The sequence below is a fragment of the Thamnophis elegans genome, chromosome 10, assembly GCF_009769535.1.
Source record: "Thamnophis elegans isolate rThaEle1 chromosome 10, rThaEle1.pri, whole genome shotgun sequence".
Taxonomy (NCBI): domain Eukaryota; kingdom Metazoa; phylum Chordata; class Lepidosauria; order Squamata; family Colubridae; genus Thamnophis; species Thamnophis elegans.
The window spans coordinates 40,754,117-40,773,521 of NC_045550.1; the positions used below are offsets into that span (position 1 = coordinate 40,754,117).

Below are 19,405 nucleotides of genomic sequence, written 5' to 3' on the forward strand. Positions count from 1 at the left end.
TAAGAAAGAACAATAGGCAACGGACTTCGGAGTTATTTGGTTTTCTAATGAGTAACTAAGAAGCAGCAGTAACATTCTTTAGAATCCTGGTTTACTGTGACCATATTCTGACACCATGGTATCGAAAAGAAAACTGATTTTTTTAAAAAAAATCAATGTTATTTAATAAGTAATAAATTAACAGAATACTGGAAAAGAAAACATCCTCACCTGAATAGCATATGAAGCAGAATCTTGAGCTCGGACATTGTCAGCATAAGCAAGGAATGCTCTTGTCAATTCCATGAGTAATCCATACGCAAAATTTGAATCTTCTACACCCGGCTGAAAGCAAATGTCTTATGTTAGTATTCTCATTCTCATTATCCAAGTCTAAATGCCATTGTACATTAAAATAAAATGTTTCTGGAACTCCCAATCATTATAATGCACACAATGATTTTCAGCAAAACCCTATATTTGTTCATTGATCAGAAAAATGAAACTATGACAATCAGAACAATCTCTCTAGCATTCTTATGTCAAATGGATGTTTAAACAGTAAGGGAGCATTGAAACAAGTAAATTGTATACAATTATAGTTTTTATCATTTTTTTATTATTATATAAAACAGTAGACCTACCAGCATTAAAAATGTCAATGTTATTGTATTACTTACCACAAATAGCAGCCCTTTTCCTTGGTTGTCACTTGTTGAGAAATCCAATCTGCCTGGATCTATAGCTCCCAATTCTCCTAAACACTCCCCAGAGAGTAACCGTACATGAGAATTCACATCCTGGCAGCCAATCAGAAGGACTGTCACCAGTCGAGAAACAACTGGCTCAACAGTTTCACTAGCTGTTGAATATTTTATCACAGTTTCCTAGAAAAGACAAAGAAAAAAAGAGTTAATAAATTATGTCCACAAACATCTGTTAGCTTTCATTGAATTACACTTCTTTTGTCATTCTTTCAAAAGATACAACATTAAAAAAAATGAAATGTAGGAATGAAATAGAACAGCCTATTTAGGGGCATACTATAAAGTGCCCTGGAAGAAGCAAGGGGGATCTATTTGTAAAATGTTGTTTTGCTGGAAAAAAAACTCCTGTATTCTTTCTTGCAAGCTATTTTCTTATCCAAGCATACCACAGAAAAAGATTTTATCAGTGTGCACTACTCAATGACAAGATTTTTATTTCATGGCAGTTTTATTGATTCAGAATGAGTCAACCCTGAAATAACAGAATTTATTTTAGTTTTGCTTCTGTTGAATCGGTTGACTCGTAAGATGCTATAAAAAATGTAAATGGAACTATTTCCATCTCCAAGACTGTTTACCGTATATACTCGAGTATAAGCCGAGTTTTTCAGCCCACTTTTTGGGCTGAAAAAAGCCGCCTCGGCTTATACTCGAGTCTACAACTGGATCCGGCAGTGCTGTTGCCTGTTGGAGGAGGAGGAGGCGAACCAGCCTGCCATCGCCGGCCACCGCCAGCCCCGCCGCTCTTCCCGACCCCTTCCAAGCCCCACAGTCCAGCGGACGGAGCAGAAGCAGCCCCGGGGCTTCGCTGCCGCTCCCCGCATTTTCTGCACGGGGATCCCTTGGAGAGGGGATTCCAGCCTGCCATCGCCGGCCACTGCCAGCCCCGCCGCTCTTCCCACCCCCTTCCAAGCCCCACAGTCCAGCGGACGGAGCAGAAGCAGCCCCGGGGCTTCGCTGCCGCTCCCCGCATTTTCTGCACGGGGATCCCTTGGAGAGGGGATTCCAGCCTGCCATCGCCAGCCACTGCCAGCCCCGCCGCTCTTCCCACCCCCTTCCAAGCCCCACAGTCCAGCGGACGGAGCAGAAGCAGCCCCGGGGCTTCGCTGCCGCTCCCCGCATTTTCTGCACGGGGATCCCTTGGAGAGGGGATTCCAGCCTGCCATCGCCGGCCACTGCCAGCCCCGCCGCTCTTCCCACCCCCTTCCAAGCCCCACAGTCCAGCGGACGGAGCAGAAGCAGCTCTGGGGCTTCGCTGCCGCTCCCCGCATTTTCTGCACGGGGATCCCTTGGAGAGGGGATTCCAGCCTGCCATCGCCAGCCACTGCCAGCCCCGCCGCTCTTCCCACCCCCTTCCAAGCCCCACAGTCCAGCGGATGGAGCAGAAGCAGCCCCGGGGCTTCGCTGCCGCTCCCCGCATTTTCTGCACGGGGATCCCTTGGAGAGGGGATTCCAGCCTGCCATCGCCAGCCACTGCCAGCCCCGCCGCTCTTCCCGACCCCTTCCAAGCCCCACAGTCCAGCGGATGGAGCAGAAGCAGCCCCGGGGCTTCGCTGCCGCTCCCTGCATTTTCTGGACGGAATAAAATGAGGTGAAAAGAACCAAAAATGTGCCGTTTTCTCCCAAGGAATCCCTGTAACTCTGCTTCTCAGCCACCATTCCTTCCAGTTGGCAAAGGCATTCAGGATTTGGGGATGGAGGGGGGAGTGTCTTCCCATTCATTGGGGGGGGGAGTTGAAGACCACTGAACCAGATTAGGGAGTGTGCTAAAACAGGAGCCAGGGAACCTGAGAAAGGATCCGAAGTGGCATCTGTGAATAGGCCCAGGTGGGAAAAAGGTGCCCAGAACATCCAAGGAGTTTGGATTATTCTTTATACTATTGATGTTGTTTGTATATTTTTCTCATGGATTGCATCAGTGAGGTTTCTTCTCGGCGGGGTTGGTGGTGGCCGGCGATGGCAGGCTGGAATCCCCTCTCCAAGGGATCCCCGTGCAGAAAATGCGGGGAGCAGCAGCGAAGCCCCGGAGCTGCTTCTGCTCCATCCGCTGGACTGTGGGGCTTGGAAGGGGGTGGGAAGAGCGGCGGGGCTGGCAGTGGCCGGCGATGGCAGGCTGGAATCCCCTCTCCAAGGGATCCCCGTGCAGAAAATGCGGGGAGCAGCAGCGAAGCCCCGGAGCTGCTTCTGCTCCATCCGCTGGACTGTGGGGCTTGGAAGGGGGTGGGAAGAGCGGCGGGGCTGGCAGTGGCCGGCGATGGCAGGCTGGAATCCCCTCTCCAAGGGATCCCCGTGCAGAAAATGCGGGGAGCAGCAGCGAAGCCCCGGGGCTGCTTCTGCTCCATCCGCTGGACTGTGGGGCTTGGAAGGGGGTGGGAAGAGCGGCGGGGCTGGTGGTGGCTGGCGATGGCAGGCTGGAATCCCCTCTCCAAGGGATCCCCGTGCAGAAAATGCGGGGAGCGGCAGCGAAGCCCCGGAGCTGCTTCTGCTCCATCCGCTGGACTGTGGGGCTTGGAAGGGGGTGGGAAGAGCGGCGGGGCTGGCAGTGGCCGGCGATGGCAGGCTGGAATCCCCTCTCCAAGGGATCCCCGTGCAGAAAATGCGGGGAGCGGCAGCGAAGCCCCGGGGCTGCTTCTGCTCCGTCCGCTGGACTGTGGGGCTTGGAAGGGGGTGGGAAGAGCGGCGGGGCTGGCGGTGGCCGGCGATGGCAGGCTGGTTCGCCTCCTCCTCCTCCAACAGCACTGCCGGATATCCGCCCAACGCTGCAGGGGCGCCAGCGGGAGCTTTGGCGGCTTCACCTCAGCCGCAGCGCTGGGCAGCAAATGTGCTGGTGCTGTTGGAGGAGGAGGAGGCGGCGGCAGCAATAGCACCTGAGGACAGGACAAGAAGCAATGGAAACTTGTCAGAAGGAGACTCAAGCTGGAAATAACGAGAAATCTGACAGTAAGAACAATTAAAATCCTAGGAAAATGTCCTTTCATGAAAAATTACTTTTTCAGTTAACTCTGCCTGACATTAGTTGGGCGAACAGAAATATTAGTTGGCCAATTCTAAAAGGGAGCACCAGAAAGAACTTAAAATATTTTTTAAGAGAGCTGGGTTTTTCATTTATATTATATGTATGAACAGAATTAACACAAATTGCAGATACCAATCAAACATAAAGAAAAAAAGGATGAAATAATGCTCATTTTTAAAAACTCAGTGAAAATAAAAACAATATACCAAGAAGGTGGCATACTGGTTGTGATTTGATCTCTTCGGGGGATCCCGGGGATCCCCTATACAAGTATTTTAATATTGCAGATTTGCAGTATTATAAGTCATACTGATATTATAGAACACTTTAATTAAGCGGGTCCCTTGAATAAACATAACTTTGAGTTTCAAATAACACTGATTTTTTATTTTTGAAATTTACCGTAGCTGCTGCATTTCCCACCCTAGGCTTATACTCGAGTCAATAACTTTTCCAGCTTTTTGGGGTAAAATTAGGTGCCTCGGCTTATATTCGGGTCGGCTTATACTCGAGTATATACGGTAATTTGACTGAGTGTCTCTCTCTCTAGGATTTCAGGTGGATTGAGGCTTTTTTCATTGTTTCTACAAATATTTTTAATTTAAAATGCCAAGTATCCTTCTGCATGTGATGCATGACTCTGCCCCTGAAATATGCTCTCTCTCATACTGTTTCACCACCATTCACCAAGTTCACCTCTCTCTTCCATGACACTTTTTTCCTTGCCTTTAGCAAACAATATAAATCACACAAGGAAATACATCATATCTTGTCACTATTCCAAGACAGGAATCTATGTCTCTTGATAATCTGGACTATTTCAAATCCCTCGCCACTGACTGCTGGCAATGAATGGTAGAATTGTAAACCAGCAACTTACAAATCCAAATGCTCAAATCATTTTCTAAGACACTGAAAAAGGAAAAGAGAAGAACTAAAGACAGAAGAGCTTTATACAAACCCTGCCTCAATGGATAATATGGGGAGTTTTAGATAGACTTTGGGGAAATATATGGGCATGACTTTACAACTGTATGAATCAGTGATATTGTACTTTAGTCATTATTAGGATACGATCTTAAAAATATCCTTTTTTCGGCAATGCTGACAAAAGAGTAACAATAAATTAATTGCAAGAAGATGAAGACAAGTGCTTTAACACTTTGTAATATAGAAATACTCTATTTTAATTAAGTAAGAAAGAATCAAGAATTAAAATGGAAGAAATGCAATTTAGCTGTTTCAGGTCAAGAAATGACATTATTTTTACTTACCCTAAAATTTTTTAAAAATGCATTTATACAAACAGTAATAAACTCATTAATTTTGTTTTTAATTATAAGAAAAAAATCAAAGCAAAACTTATTAGATTTCTTCTTCCATACCTAAATCAAACTTTAAACTGCCGGAATGAAACCACCTATTTGGCTTTGTTGTTGGCCTAAACTAAGTCATTATCAGTATCTATTTTTGGTAGTGAGAACTAGTGAGCTGTAGAAATTATTAAGTGTATTTATATTCATAAAACTGTTTTGGGATACAGGTAGTCCTCACTTAACAACTGCAATTGTAAACACCAACTCTACTGCCAAGCGGAACATTTTGTAACCATGACTTGTGAGTTACTGTTGGCTTTGCCATTTGACACTGCTTGTTGGAAGCTGGCTGTGAAGATCACAAATGAAGATTACTGCAGGGATGTACAACACCCATATTTTTGAGGGCTGGTTGTAAACCTACTTTTTCAACACTATTATAATTTTGAACAGTCTGTCAGGGAGACTACACTAGTTTATTTGATCACATAACTATATATATGTTGTCAAAAGCAGCGCTAATTTCAGGAGGCTTACTAGGAGTTAAGTGAATATCATACTTCAGCCTGATTTTGAGTTCCTCAGCTTTACATACTTGGTTTTTATATAATGTTTCCTTTAGACTGGTGAGAGCATGAATCCGAACATCGACATTTTCATGTTGGATGGCTTTCATAGAGAGCTGTAACACTGTCTGCAGGTCTGTGCTCCTAGAAGTTTCCTGTATGGAATGGTGGTTATAACTTTCATTAAGTTCTTTATTTTGCGGAGTACATATATCAAAATATATTTGCATTTATAGGAAAATGCTAACACACAACTTGCAAATTTAGAGGATGTTTAAAAAGTGTACAGGTTGTATTGTGCTTAATTTGGCTAAATAGTACTTCAGTACATATAACAGTACTTCAGAGCACTTCAAACCAAACTGTATTTCTTCAGGTTCATAAAACAGCTACAGAAGATTGCTGTGTGATTCTGCAAAAGGGCATGGCTGCTTTAAGGAGTTTTAGACATGATACATTTGCATTCTCACATGCCCAAAGTATTTTTTGCCCCAAATAGAAAGCATTATACAGCCTTAATATTTATACAAGAAGCATTTAATACAAGAAATCAAGTAATATACAGAATTAAAACAATTGAACCATTTATTGGTGAGCTTTCTATTTTACATATCTCTTAGGAATTTAAAGCAGCTTAATTAATATGCCATCAATGTCACCTTATAGTGACCACATAGAGATAAGGCAGTTTACCTTTTTCCTTTTCTTGGACAGAGGAACAAAGAACTACATAAAAGATACCTGGACTTTCAATGCATTCATGACATAAATGATAACTGTAGGTTTCCCATTTAATAATTTTTAATTTAAAGAATTAATTAAATGCAGGTAGAGCAAATATCACAGTTACTGTTGTAGCCCAGCAGGAGCTGTTGGAGCTGCCAACAGACTCCGATAGCGAAGAACCCTATAAGTCAGCTCTGGATGATGTGGAGAACCCTGGGCAGGGTTCAGACTCCGAGCAGGGACCAGGTTGGCCACCAGGAGGCACCTGAGGCATGGAGCAGCGGTGAAAGCCAAAGGGAGTTTTCCCTGACATCAGGCCCTGGAGCAGTGGGGAGGAGCAAAGGGAGTTGATCCCGGACACCAGGCAAAAATGGGCAGATAAGCGCTGGCAGCAATTACAGAGACATAGAAGATAATCAGGCCCAGGTGGTTGTGATTAGGCTCCTCCCAAGAGAGTATATAAGAAGAGACTTTGGGAGGAGACCCTTTACAGGACACAACCATTTTACTAAAGCTGGAGAAGCTGTTGTGTATATTTCTTATCTGTGGGAGTCTGGGTTGCTGCCAAAGTCTTATCTGTGAGTAATTACTGTGAATAAATTGGCTAACAGTAACCTTGTGTCGGCGTGACTCACCGTACGGAGGGAGGGTCAGAACAGTTACTAAATTACATGCAGGAAAGTTTTTGTTCTGTCAGCATCAAAGGCACAATAATTCATGTTATTTTCAAAGACTTGTATTCAAAATATAGAAAAAGTAATACCTTTCTATATTCCTGAAGAACTATTTGGATTTCTTTCAATTCTGGATGATCAGGTAAAAAATAAATTTCATGTAAGAAGTCTTGGACTGCATCCCTAACCAATAAAGCAAAATAACAAATACTGTTAAATAAAAAATATTTTTAAAGCATGCACAATATGCTTAAATACGCATAAATTGGAAATGGTCAAAAATACATTTTTAATTTTGTGGAAGTTACAGCTTGAGCTTTTAGACAGTCTGCCTTTATTCAAATCCATGTGTGATTTATTAAGTAATACACACATTCTCAGAAAACAGCAATCTTCTTTCTTCCTCTTTCAATTGAGAGTGATATGATTTACAAAAGAAACATTAGAAGAGAAAGGAAAAAACCTGCTTCTACAAGGAAACATACATTGACGATTGTAAATTTTCTGTATTTGGGGGATTTATGATATATTGTTAATGGCATTTGAAACTGAGGAAAAGGTGATTTTGCAATATTACTTATTACATTTATATCTTAAGAAGATTTTGTATAATCCCAGAAAGATACAGTTAAAAATATTTTGTTACCTGTTCTCAACTATAAGAAAATGGAAGATCGCTGCTGTTTCTTTTTGTTGAACATGTATGAGGGGCAAGAGTGCTACTATCACATGACTCAAGAGAGACCCAAGATGACTTTGATCCAAGCATCGTACAAAGCAATCCCAAGCCCTAAAACACAAAAGCAACATAACATATATAGTATTGTTTTATATTTTTCAGCAATTAGACATTTCAAAATCATCCATTTAAGCCAGGTATACCACAATGATTTCTTTTTAATCTTATATATAAGAAGAGACAATAAATCAGGATTTTAGTAGTTTTCTTACTTGCAACACAGTTGTGGGAAATCATCTTTATATCTCAGCCCTGTCCTTAGTGTTGTCATCATCTTCACTCTCACTGCAGTAATATGTTTAGGGCCCATAAGCTTCATTAAAGCCATCAAACTGTTTAAAGCCTACAGTTGAGAAAATTCGGGGTTCAGTTCAGGTGGTAATAATGACTATAAAGCCCTAAATAGATAGGGACTACATTATTTGAGGGATTGTCACTCCCTGGTTACATCTACCCACTTCATCATCCAGCAGAAGAGGCATGCTATAGGACATGACTACAAAAGAGCATCATCTATATCTGAAGCCAGGAAGAGAAACCTTTCTGCCATGATGCCTGCCCTTTGAAATATCATTCCCTCAGATCATAGATTGGCTTTGATCCTGCTGGCCTGGAGACATGGATTTGCCATCACACTTAAGAATCTATAGTAATGGGGGGGCTTCTACAATGATCATATTAGACATGAAATAATGATTGATTTAGCTGCTGATTATAGTTTTGTTTTAAAACAGTTTTATAACCCATATCTGTTTGGCTGTTGTTTTGACTGTTGTGAGCAGCTCTGAGTCACTAAGGTGAAAAAGGTAACTATAGAAATTGAATTAATTAAAAATTTTAAATTACAAGCTAAGAGTTCTTTAAGTAGAACAACAGGATTGGAATGTCAGGACTAGCTATGGAAAACATAACACTGCTCCTCCCCAATGCCAGGATCCATAAAAGAGTTAAAAAAAAATTCCTCCATCTTCTCTCTATAAATTAAAACCAGTCCTTTACAGATAGTCAAGCTTTTTAATTATTTTAACCAGACTTTAATTTTTATTATTATCTTTAATTATAAGATTATATATTCTTTGCGTGCACTAGAGGTTGGGTTCAAAGGCAATGTACTCTGTCAGTTATTTAGACTCCCTTTTATAAAAATAATCAGAAATTATGAATATAGTTTTTCTATATTACTAAAAGCAAATGAAAAAATAACTACAGGGTTTCTCCCAACCTCATTAGTATTAACAAGAGCAGCCAGAAAGAAAATACCACATTCAAGTATTCTTTTACAAGGATTTCATTGCTAACTAAGAAAAAAAGTACTCATGTCTATTTTGTTTTCAACCAAGGATTTACTCACCATTTTCTTATCTTCAATTCCAATGCTAGAGCTCAACAACTGCATGTTGAAAAAGGCCAGAATGCCTAGCAATTTTGGTTGTAAATAATCAGCCTAAATAGCAATAAAACATATTCTGATATTTTAAAATATTTAAAATACAGTACTAATATCTGGCAACATACTTAGCCCTTACGTATCAGTTACATTTAGTCTAAACTACAAAATAAGATAAAATATTCCATTTCCTTTCAGTCTCAACCTGACTGATGATGATGGATTTAAAAAATTAATATCAATTCTCGTGTTTTATAGCGTATATCGTGAGTGGTATTTTTCAGTACACTGACCACCAGAAGATACCATCTAACCGAAAAATACTGCACAGGATATATGCTGTATAAAAATAGAGAAATTCCCTTTCCAAGAAGAAGCATGGAAGTCAGGTAAAAATACCTGGAGGCATGACATAAGCTAATTTAGCTCTCTGCTCTGCTTAAAGGGAGGTGAGCTGAATGTACAATTCCAAGAGAGCTTCTAGGATTGCTGGCTCAAGTTTATCAAACAGGTAATGCTTGCAAAAACATAACCAGGCCACATTCAGAACAAATTGCAGGTCGTCCTTGTTTACCAACTGCCTCATTTAGTGTCCATTTATAGTTACAACAGTCATGAAAAGTAACTTTATGACCAATCCTCACATTTGCAACCTTTACAGGTCTATAAAGCAAAGGAAAGCTGAAGTAAGATGATAAGCACTGTCACGGTTTCACATAGCAACTGCTTCACTTAACAACTGAGTTGCTGGTCCCAATTGTGACTAATAAATAATGACCTTTACTTCCTATCTGAATAGTCATGCATCAACCACCACATCACTCACAACTTTAATTCATGAAAGTCATCTGTTCTTTTTTAAATATAACTGAAAGTTTTAAAAGCGAAGAGTACAAATCAACACAAACTAAGTTGTTAAGAGAAGGGGGGGAACAGAAAGGAAGAATAAAGGAGAAATATAAAGTTTAAAAAAGACAAGAAAGATACAAAAGAAAAAAAGAAGTGGCTTCTTCTTTAAACCAGTTATAAGTATAGATACCTCTTTTCTCTAAAGTTATATTATGACTCTTCTTTCTATAGTCTACCTGATCTAATCATAAAAACCACAGATCATAATCTCATTTTTTTTCTGTTTTATAAAAAAAAATCATGGGGTTTGAAAGTCTCCAAAAATGTTGAACAGAAGCAATTCATTATAATAAGATATAAATAGTTAACTGGGTTACAAATGTTTATAAAATATATAAATATGTCAATATCTATTAGTCAGAAAGTGCTACCAGACTTCTGATTTGTTGGCCACCATAGATTAACATGGCTCTCCTCCTAACAAAAGTTACAAGAGCTATTCCTTTCTCTCTTAAGAGGGCAGAAGAAACTACAAATTGGTATTGCTACTTACCATTTGCTCAGGAGATGTGATGTCCTTTGGTCCTTGATATGGGTCATCATTTGAAGCAAATGAAGCTAGAATTGATAATCCATTGAAGACCTGCTGATAGTGCTCCCCTAATCGGAGCAATAATTCATTATGCAATCCCTGAAAATCCTGTCTCAGCAAACTTCCCAGTTCTATCTCTGTTTCATTCTATAAGATACCATGGAAAAATGTTATTGGCTTGAAAATTATACAAGCATGTGCACAACATAAAAATATTACAGCACAACAATTCCCATTACTGCAAATACAGGTGAGCCACTAATTTGCTAAATGAAAACACCACTGTTTCCAAGGGGGAAAATAAATGTTTATAATATCCTTCAATGGAAGAACCTGGTCTGTAAATTAGTTTTTGTTCTGCAACCAAAAGAAACAGAGAGCTATGATTAAGGCTTGGTTCTTCCCTTTGAAGATTAAGTTTATTTCAAAGAGAATCTTTAGAATATCTTAGAAGTACCCAAGAGTTTTACTGCGATTGCAGTGAGGGTCCATGCCATTTAATCAATTTTCAATACATTCCAAAACACGATCAATCTTACTATTCTGAACTTTCTTCTATAAAGTTTAATCTTACCTTAAGATAATGAAGTGCTCGCTCCAGCTCATCCTTACTACAGAAGCAAACTAAATGAGAGAAGATGTACTTGAAATTGTTAATGAGGATCTCCCTGCGGTTTACATTTAGTTGTTTTGCTATCATTCGGATAAGTACAGAGGCTGCAGGACTAGCCTTGGCAGCAAGGTCAGGCAAAAGCACTTGGAGAATCCGCTGGAAAAATAAAAAGATGGATGTTTTTGGAATGTTATACCTTCATGTAAGTAAATGTACAAATTTAGTGTCACTCCTAATTCAAAATGATAATGCTAAATCATTCTAACCCAACAAGTACACTACACGTTGCACAGTGCAAATCCCATAATCTCTAGACAACATGACCAATGAAAGTCACAACACTGAGGACTGAATTTTGTGTGTGCGTGCCTTCAAGTCTGTCTTGATTCTTGGCAACTCCCTGGACAAGTCCCTGATGTTTTGTTAGCAAGGCTTCCAGATGTATTTTGCCACTACCTTCTTCCTAAAGCTGATATTGTCATGATGGTGAACCTACATGCGGAGCCATTTCTTAGGGTACACGTGTTGCCCTGTCAGCTCAGGAGGGCGGGGCAGGGCGTTTTTGCCCTCCCCAGGCTCCTAGAAAGCCTCTGAAGCTTGGGGAGGAAAAAAAACAGGTCTACTGTGTCATCGCGTGCCAAAAGCGGGGGGGGGGGGTTGTCACATGCGCATGCATGGGGGGCATGTGCGTGAACGACCCCCGTGCTCCCCCCGCTTTTGGCACGTGATGATAAAAAGGTTAGCCATAACTGTGATAGTGTGTGACTGGCCTAAAGTTATCCAACTGGTTTTATGCCTAAAGTGGGCCTGGAACTCACATCTTCCCAGTTTCTAGTCTGATCCCTTAACCACTACATCAAATTGGTTCTCCAGTTAGAGGAAACCAAGTTGAAAGGTCACTCTAATTTAGACAACTATATATCAGCAGAGAAAAATTCTGAATACTTAATATCTTAAAATCCATGTGCAGAATCATTCCCAATTAGGCTGCATAAATCTGCCCCAACCCAACACTTTTCATTTGCTATGCTCCACTGAGATATTTATGATTAGGGATATTGCTAGTTAAGATTCACTTAATGAGAAAGGAGCAGCTTTCCTATATTTGCCATGAAAAACTATAAAAGCACGTGGATGCTCATTACTTGCATAAAAAGAAACTTATTATGAACATGTCCTATTGTTTTCTTTGTATCTATTTGTATATTTATATATTTGATATAGTCAAATTAATCAATAAATTTCTATTCTATTCTATTCCATTCCATCCCATCCACAAAGGAAATAGATATGGTGTCATAGTTAACACAGTATACAAGGGCAAGGAGACTGAAATTATAGTTCATCCTAAGCCATGGAAGCTCAGGATGGACTATAGAAAAGAATACAAGAGACACAATTCAGGAATTTCACCTTGTTTAATCCCCCCCCCCCCCAAATGAACCAATATATAGAAATCTAATAAATCTTAAATTGCTACGTACACTAAGGAAACGATTAAGATCTGGAAAATCAAAAACATTAGCAATTTCAGATAACATGTCCAGAACCATGTCTCTTTGATGAACAATCTCTTGCTTCTGCATTTCACTGCTTTGCCGTGGAGTGTTTGCAAGCAGGGCCATCTGAGTGGAATGTAGAGATTCTGCTAAAAACTAAACCAAGAGAAATGCATTTATTCTTATTTCAGTCAGTTGAAAACAAGCAATGTTAATTAGGAATACTATATCAACGGATCATTCCATCAATTTTAGCTTTTCTTAGCTTTTGCAGGGTTATAGTTCAGGCAACAAATTCTCTCCCAACCAAAACAATGTGCATTTAACAGTCCCGCCCACCAAGCCTCACACTGATGGTATAAGCACACAAAGTGTTTAACATACTTGAATTTAATACTGTTTATTCTTTTGGATGAGAGTAAGAATAATTTTATCAATCATAAAAATTTAAGAGCTTCTTCTGAAACAAGCAAATATGTACATAGACATACTGGGCTCTTAGTGTACAAATCAGAAGCTTTCAAGTAAATATGAACAAAAGAGCACCCACCCATTCTTGCTCCATAGAAATTGTATCAGATACTTGAAGCAAGTATATCCCCTCCTCCCCTAATTCTAACTATCATTTAAGCCATCTAAAAAAGTAGCTATCATCATATCCCAGGGCAGCACTGCCTTGCATTCTAAAACTTCCACAATTGAGCTTCAATTAATGACTCCAGGTTCTTTTATGACGGATACAAAATTATTCCACTTAGTCAATATGATCATGTTGTCCTCACCTGACAGATGGGTTTCTTGTACTGACTGAAAAAAGCCTGCAGTTTTACAGACTTGGCAGAAGCTAGCATTCTGATTTCTGTATATGCTGATCCTGCCACAGATGCTGACTTGGATAATAAACAATGCAGTAGGTGCAACAGTGCAAAGCGTACCAAATCTCCTGTTGCTGACCTAATAGAGGATAATAATAATAATCAACATCAAGGAAATGTAATATTAACATACAAGATAATACACGGGAAAACAAAACATACAAACTTATCCATAAACAAATATAACAGCTAAACATTTCATTTTCTTAGCAACTAAAGTGAGATTGCTTTTATTCAGTAAATACTATCAATAATTAACCATTTTCCATGTAAGGTCTTCTTCGGGTAAAATATTTATAAATGCAGCAAAAGAAATCTATTAAGAAGCATTACCTTCCAATATCTCCTGTAGTAAGAATCAGTGTATCTTTCAACTCATTATTCCTGGACATTTTTGCATTCGTATAAGCCTCTTTCATTCTGGAAACAAACAGCTGAAGGAGAAAATAAAGTATTATAGTGATTGCTGCAAATACAACTTAATGCTTTGCTGTCTCTAAGTACACAATAAATTCACCTCTTTGATGAATTCTTCCTCAGAGTCTGAAGCATTTAATATATATTTGATGCGATTACTAAAGGCCACTCTTACATCTTTATCTGGATCTTCCAAAAGCTTTAAGAAAGCTCCAACAACAGTTTTTACATTCAATGTATCATTTCTGAAGTCCAAATGTTTGCACAATAGAGGAATATTCTTTATTAAATCTAAAAAAGGACATAAAAGAGAAATAGCACATTCCATTTTTTCAATATCACTTTTAAACAAAATATTATTCATAAAAGGATTAAGTAAAATTCATTTCTGTTTATCAGGTTAACCTATAATTTATTTCTTGAGGTTTAGGTCTCCAAACCCAGATAATAAATTCATAATGTTAAATGTTAAGCTGACCATATTGTACCATCACATTTATTTTTCACCCAGAAATTCCCAGAGTCAACATGCAGCATCAGGTCTCCCTACTTCTCCCTGTATTATATTTCGAGGCAAAGACATACTGCCCTTTCACTTTCTGTGACTAAATCTTTATATGAAGAGCAGAACCACAAATTGTTCTTATGGGAGGAGGTGGGGGAGAAGGTGGCAGTGGAATTTGATTCACTCCAAACAACAACTCAGGTTGTTATTGTTCCTGCAACAGCAGTATTGATTATATGGAAAGGCGGCCACATCTCTTGTACTGCCAAAACTCATTTTGGAGACCTCAGTATTACTGTGGAAATTGCTGATCTTAATTGGCAATGGCTGATTTTTGAAATCAGAAACCCTCCATACATCACATTTTGCGAATAACCATTTCTATTAACCTTTTGGTACAGAAGAATGAATGGCCTACAAGAAGAGAAAGAAAAGAGAGAACTAGCCAAAGAACAAGAAGAAAGGGCGTTAAGAGAAGGAGCAAGAACAAAAGAGATGAAAGAACAAATGGAGATGAGAGTGACTAGATCAACTAAAATGACAAATAATTAAGACATAGAAGAAATAAAAATAATTTCATTAAATATAAATGGACTAAAATCAAGCATAAAAAAGGATGTTTAATAAATGAGAAAAATTGAAATTATATATAATATGCCTGCAAGAAGTACATATTAAAAAACAACACAAAAATATTTGGATTACCCGAAATTGGGGGAGCTGTATATGACACTTGCAGATCAAAGCAAAAAAGGTGTGGCATTGTATATGAAAAAATCAATACAATCAAAACAAATATTTGAAGATGAAGAAGGAAGACTATTATTAGTGGGAATAATAATGAATAATAAAAAAAAATATTGATGGTGGCGATATACACGCCAAATGAGAATCAAGAAGAATTCTATGGAAAACTCCACAAAAAGATAATAGAATATAAATATGAAAAATTATATATATTAGGGAACTTTAATGTGATTGTAAATAAGATCTTGAGGGAGGGGCCAACGTCACAACGATATGGATGTGCGGTCTCGATGCTCCGAGACCACAGCTGATACTTTTGCCACTGGGTAGTCCAATCGGACCTAAACCATCCCGCAGAGACGGTGAACAGGAAGAATATGTCTTGCCGATCTCAGGGACATTGCAAAATTAAGAAGAATTTTATGGAAAACTCCACAAAAATATAATAGAATATGAATATGAAGAAATATATATATATATGTATTAGGGGACTTTAATGTGATAGTAAATAATGAGTTGGATTATAAAACTGAAAAGTTGAATATGAAGTTAAGGAGAACACTGCCTAAAACATTATTTACAATGATGGAAGAATTAAGTCTACAAGATGTATGTACTTGAGAGAAAAACAATATACATTTTACTCAAATACACATAGGTCATGGCCAAGAATAGACATGATTTGGACAACAATAGATCTAATAGCTAAAATACAAAAGATTGATATAGAAACAAGTATATGGGCAGACAATTCAATAATAATGCCATGGAAAGGTCAGAGAAAAAAATGAGATGGACATTAAATCAAAATCTATTAAATGAAAAAGAATTTCAGTAATATTTGGAAAAAGAATTATTTTTTTTTAAGAGAATAAGAAGGAAGACACATCCTTACAGAATGTGTGGGATACCAGCAAGGAATATACCAAAGGTCTAGTAATGACTTATCTAGGAAAAACAAACAAACAAAACAGACAAATACGAAAGAAGAAAGAGGAGGAATACAGGGGACTGAAATAGAATTACAAAGAAACCCACAAAATGCTAAAATTAAAAATTTGATGGACCTAGAAAATTACAAATTGAATTTAATGGAAAAGGAAGAAGTGGCAAATAAATAAGACAAGACAAAATTTCTTTGAAAACGCAAATAAACCAGGACGATAGTTTGCATACAAGATGAAAAAAAGAGAAAGAAAAAAAATATCAGACTAAGAAGGTAATAGTTGTTATCAAAAGAAGAAAAAGGAAAAAATAGTAGAAAATATTATAAGAAATTATACCAGCAAGACATAGCAGCAGAAGAAAAGATAAAACAATATTTAGAGAACGCAGAAATACCTAAGATTCCAGAACTTAAAAAGGCACTAGAAGAGAGAATAACATTGATGGAAGTAATAGAAGCAATAAAAAGATTATATTGAATGCATTAAAATATTATGAAGCACATCCTGGGAAACAAATGGCATTGCTATTTTTGGATGCACAGAAAGCTTTTGATAATGTAAATTGGCAAGTTATGATAATGCAACTACAAATGATGGATTTTGGAGAGGGATTCATAAATATGGTTAAAACTATCTATAAAGAACAACAGGCTAAAGTGATAGTAAATGGAGATATGACAGAAAAAGTGCTGATTAGAAAAGGAACTAGGCAAGGGTGTCCACTATCTCCATTATTATTTATATTGACACTAGAAGTTTTGAACAGAAAGATAAGGCAAGATAAATATATAAAGGGAATGAAAGTTAAAAAAGAAGAATATAAATTGCAAGCATTTGCAGATGACTTAGTATTCATTATTGAAGATCCAATAGAAACAGGTCCAAAACTACTAGAACAAATAGAAGAGTATGGAGGAGTGTCAGGATTGAAAATTAATAAAGATAAAACAAAAATTTTAGTGAAAAACATAACAGAAAAACAGAAAAGAGAAATAATGGAGTAATTAGCTATTCAAATAGTAAAATGAGTGAAATTTGGGAATACAGTTGACTTCGAGATCCGTAACTATTAAGGAAGATAATTACTATAAATTAAGAAATCAAATTCAAATTCATATAGAGAAATGGAAAATTTTACAGCTATCACTAATGGGAAGAAAAGCAGTAATTAAGATGAATATATTACCGAGAATATTATTTTTATTCCAAACAATACCAATAAAACTGGAAAAAAAGTACTTCGAAAAACTAAATAAAATAATAGGAAAATATATTTGGCAAGGAAAGAAAGCGAGAATTAATATAAGAATGTTACAAGATTCAAGGATTAGAGGTGGATTTGGTGTACCGAATTGGGAATTATATTATCAAGCAGCAGCTCTAATGTGGATAAAATAATTGATATTATTAAGAAATGCAAGGTTTTTATCCTTGGAGGAACACAATATGCAACTGGGTTGGCATGCATCCAAGGTGGCGCAGTGGTTAAATGCAGCACTGCAGGCTACTGCTAGATCAGCAGTTCAGCGGTTCAAATCTCACCGGCTCAGGGTTGACTCAGCCTTCCATCCTTCCGAGGTGGGTAAAATGAGGACCCAGATTGTTGGGGGCAATATGCTGACTCTCTGTAAACCGCTTAGAGAGGGCTGAAAGCCCTATGAAGTGGTATATAAGTCTACTGCTACTGCTATTGCTATTGTGGTATGGAAAAATAGAATACATGGTTATTTTCAGAGGCACTATATAAGAAGTGGTTAAGTAAAAGAAAAGCACTATATGGAAGTACCAATGTGGCTTTCAACGGTGGAAGCTTTGACACATCCAAATATTAGTACTATGAAAAAGGTTATTAGGAACAAAGATATACTAACAGCACAGGGAGAACTAAAACAGAAGAATTAGAAGAACAAGGGATTGATATAGGATGGTTTAAACAAATGCAAATATAAACAAGATATGAGAAAGTTGTTAAAGAGTATGGTTTTAATATGGAAGATTCAGAATTAGATGGGATACTCATGCGAACCGATGAAAAAATGATTAAAATTTGTATAGTTATTTACTTAGAATTTAGAAGAAGAAGAGGTTAAAGAAACAATGATAAGATGGGCAAAAAACTTTGGATATAAAATAGAACTAGAAAAATGGCAACAACTATGGGAAAAGAACTATAAATTGACAATGGCGACCGCATACAAAGAGCATATAAAATGTTTGAGGATAAATCAGCTAAATGTTGAAAATGTCACCAATTGCCAGGGACATATTATCATATGCGGTGGACATGTAGGGATAAAAAAAGCTATTGGGTTAAAATACAAACATGGTTAAAGAAAATGATACATCAGCCCATAGAGTTTAAGCCAGAGGTATTCTTATTGAGTATTCTACCAGAGAAATATAATAAAGATTCATATTTGATTATACAAATAATAACAGCAGCTAGAATTGTATTTGCACAAAATTGGAAAGCAGACAAAATCCCATCGGAAGGAGAGGTAATAAAGAAGGTATTAGATTGTGCAGAAATGGACAAGTTGACATTGAGAATAAAGGATAAAGAGGAATCAGTGTACTACAGGACATGAGGGCGATTTTATGAGCGGATTGAAAAAAGATATAAATAGAAAGAAAAAGGAACAAAACATGAAATAAATATCTCAGATGACACATGATTAAATTAGGGGGAGGGGAAATAAGAAAATATGAAAATGTAAACATACAGGTGGAAAAATGATATGAATTGACAAATGTTAAACAGCAATTATAAGAATGTATATTTAAGAATGAATTTGAAAGGAAAAATTAAAAAAAACTTTTTGCAAGTAACAAATATGATATCTTTTGCCATGCTGTGGAAAGACAGTCTCCTAGGAGTCAGTGTAAGCCAGGGCTGTGAAACTCATGGCCCCTCGGCTGGATTTCTCACGTGCTATTCGGGTGCACGCTTGGTTAAGCAAAGGGAAAAAAAGGCAAAATCTGTCACATAATAACACAAGTTTGACACCCGTGGTGTAAGCCCGCCTTCAGTTTTCTTTTCTTCCCTCCACTAAGATATTAATACAGCTCTTTTTCAACCATAAAAAGAGGTTCTTCTGCATTTGGATGTGGTGGTCTGGGTTGAGAGGGAGGTTTGTGTTTGTGAATTGGAGAGAAGGCTGCATGTGAAAGGAAGAGCAGGATAATTTGCC

At 38.0% G+C, this 19,405-nt stretch overlaps 1 protein-coding gene across 1 annotated transcript in view; it reads right to left on the minus strand.

Moving 5' to 3' along the window:
* ATR (ATR serine/threonine kinase) overlaps window positions 1-19,405 on the minus strand; it is a 62,680-nt gene that overhangs the window by 30,030 nt on the left and 13,245 nt on the right. Inside the window, exons 11-23 of the mRNA XM_032225088.1 lie at window positions 14,116-14,306; window positions 13,932-14,032; window positions 13,506-13,677; window positions 12,709-12,879; window positions 11,186-11,380; window positions 10,573-10,758; window positions 9,135-9,227; window positions 7,996-8,126; window positions 7,691-7,834; window positions 7,134-7,227; window positions 5,674-5,799; window positions 660-866; window positions 211-324 (exon numbers count right to left, since the gene is read on the minus strand). Coding sequence (XP_032080979.1) covers window positions 211-324; window positions 660-866; window positions 5,674-5,799; window positions 7,134-7,227; window positions 7,691-7,834; window positions 7,996-8,126; window positions 9,135-9,227; window positions 10,573-10,758; window positions 11,186-11,380; window positions 12,709-12,879; window positions 13,506-13,677; window positions 13,932-14,032; window positions 14,116-14,306 — 1,925 coding nt within the window. The remainder of the gene's footprint in view (window positions 1-210; window positions 325-659; window positions 867-5,673; window positions 5,800-7,133; window positions 7,228-7,690; window positions 7,835-7,995; window positions 8,127-9,134; window positions 9,228-10,572; window positions 10,759-11,185; window positions 11,381-12,708; window positions 12,880-13,505; window positions 13,678-13,931; window positions 14,033-14,115; window positions 14,307-19,405) is intronic.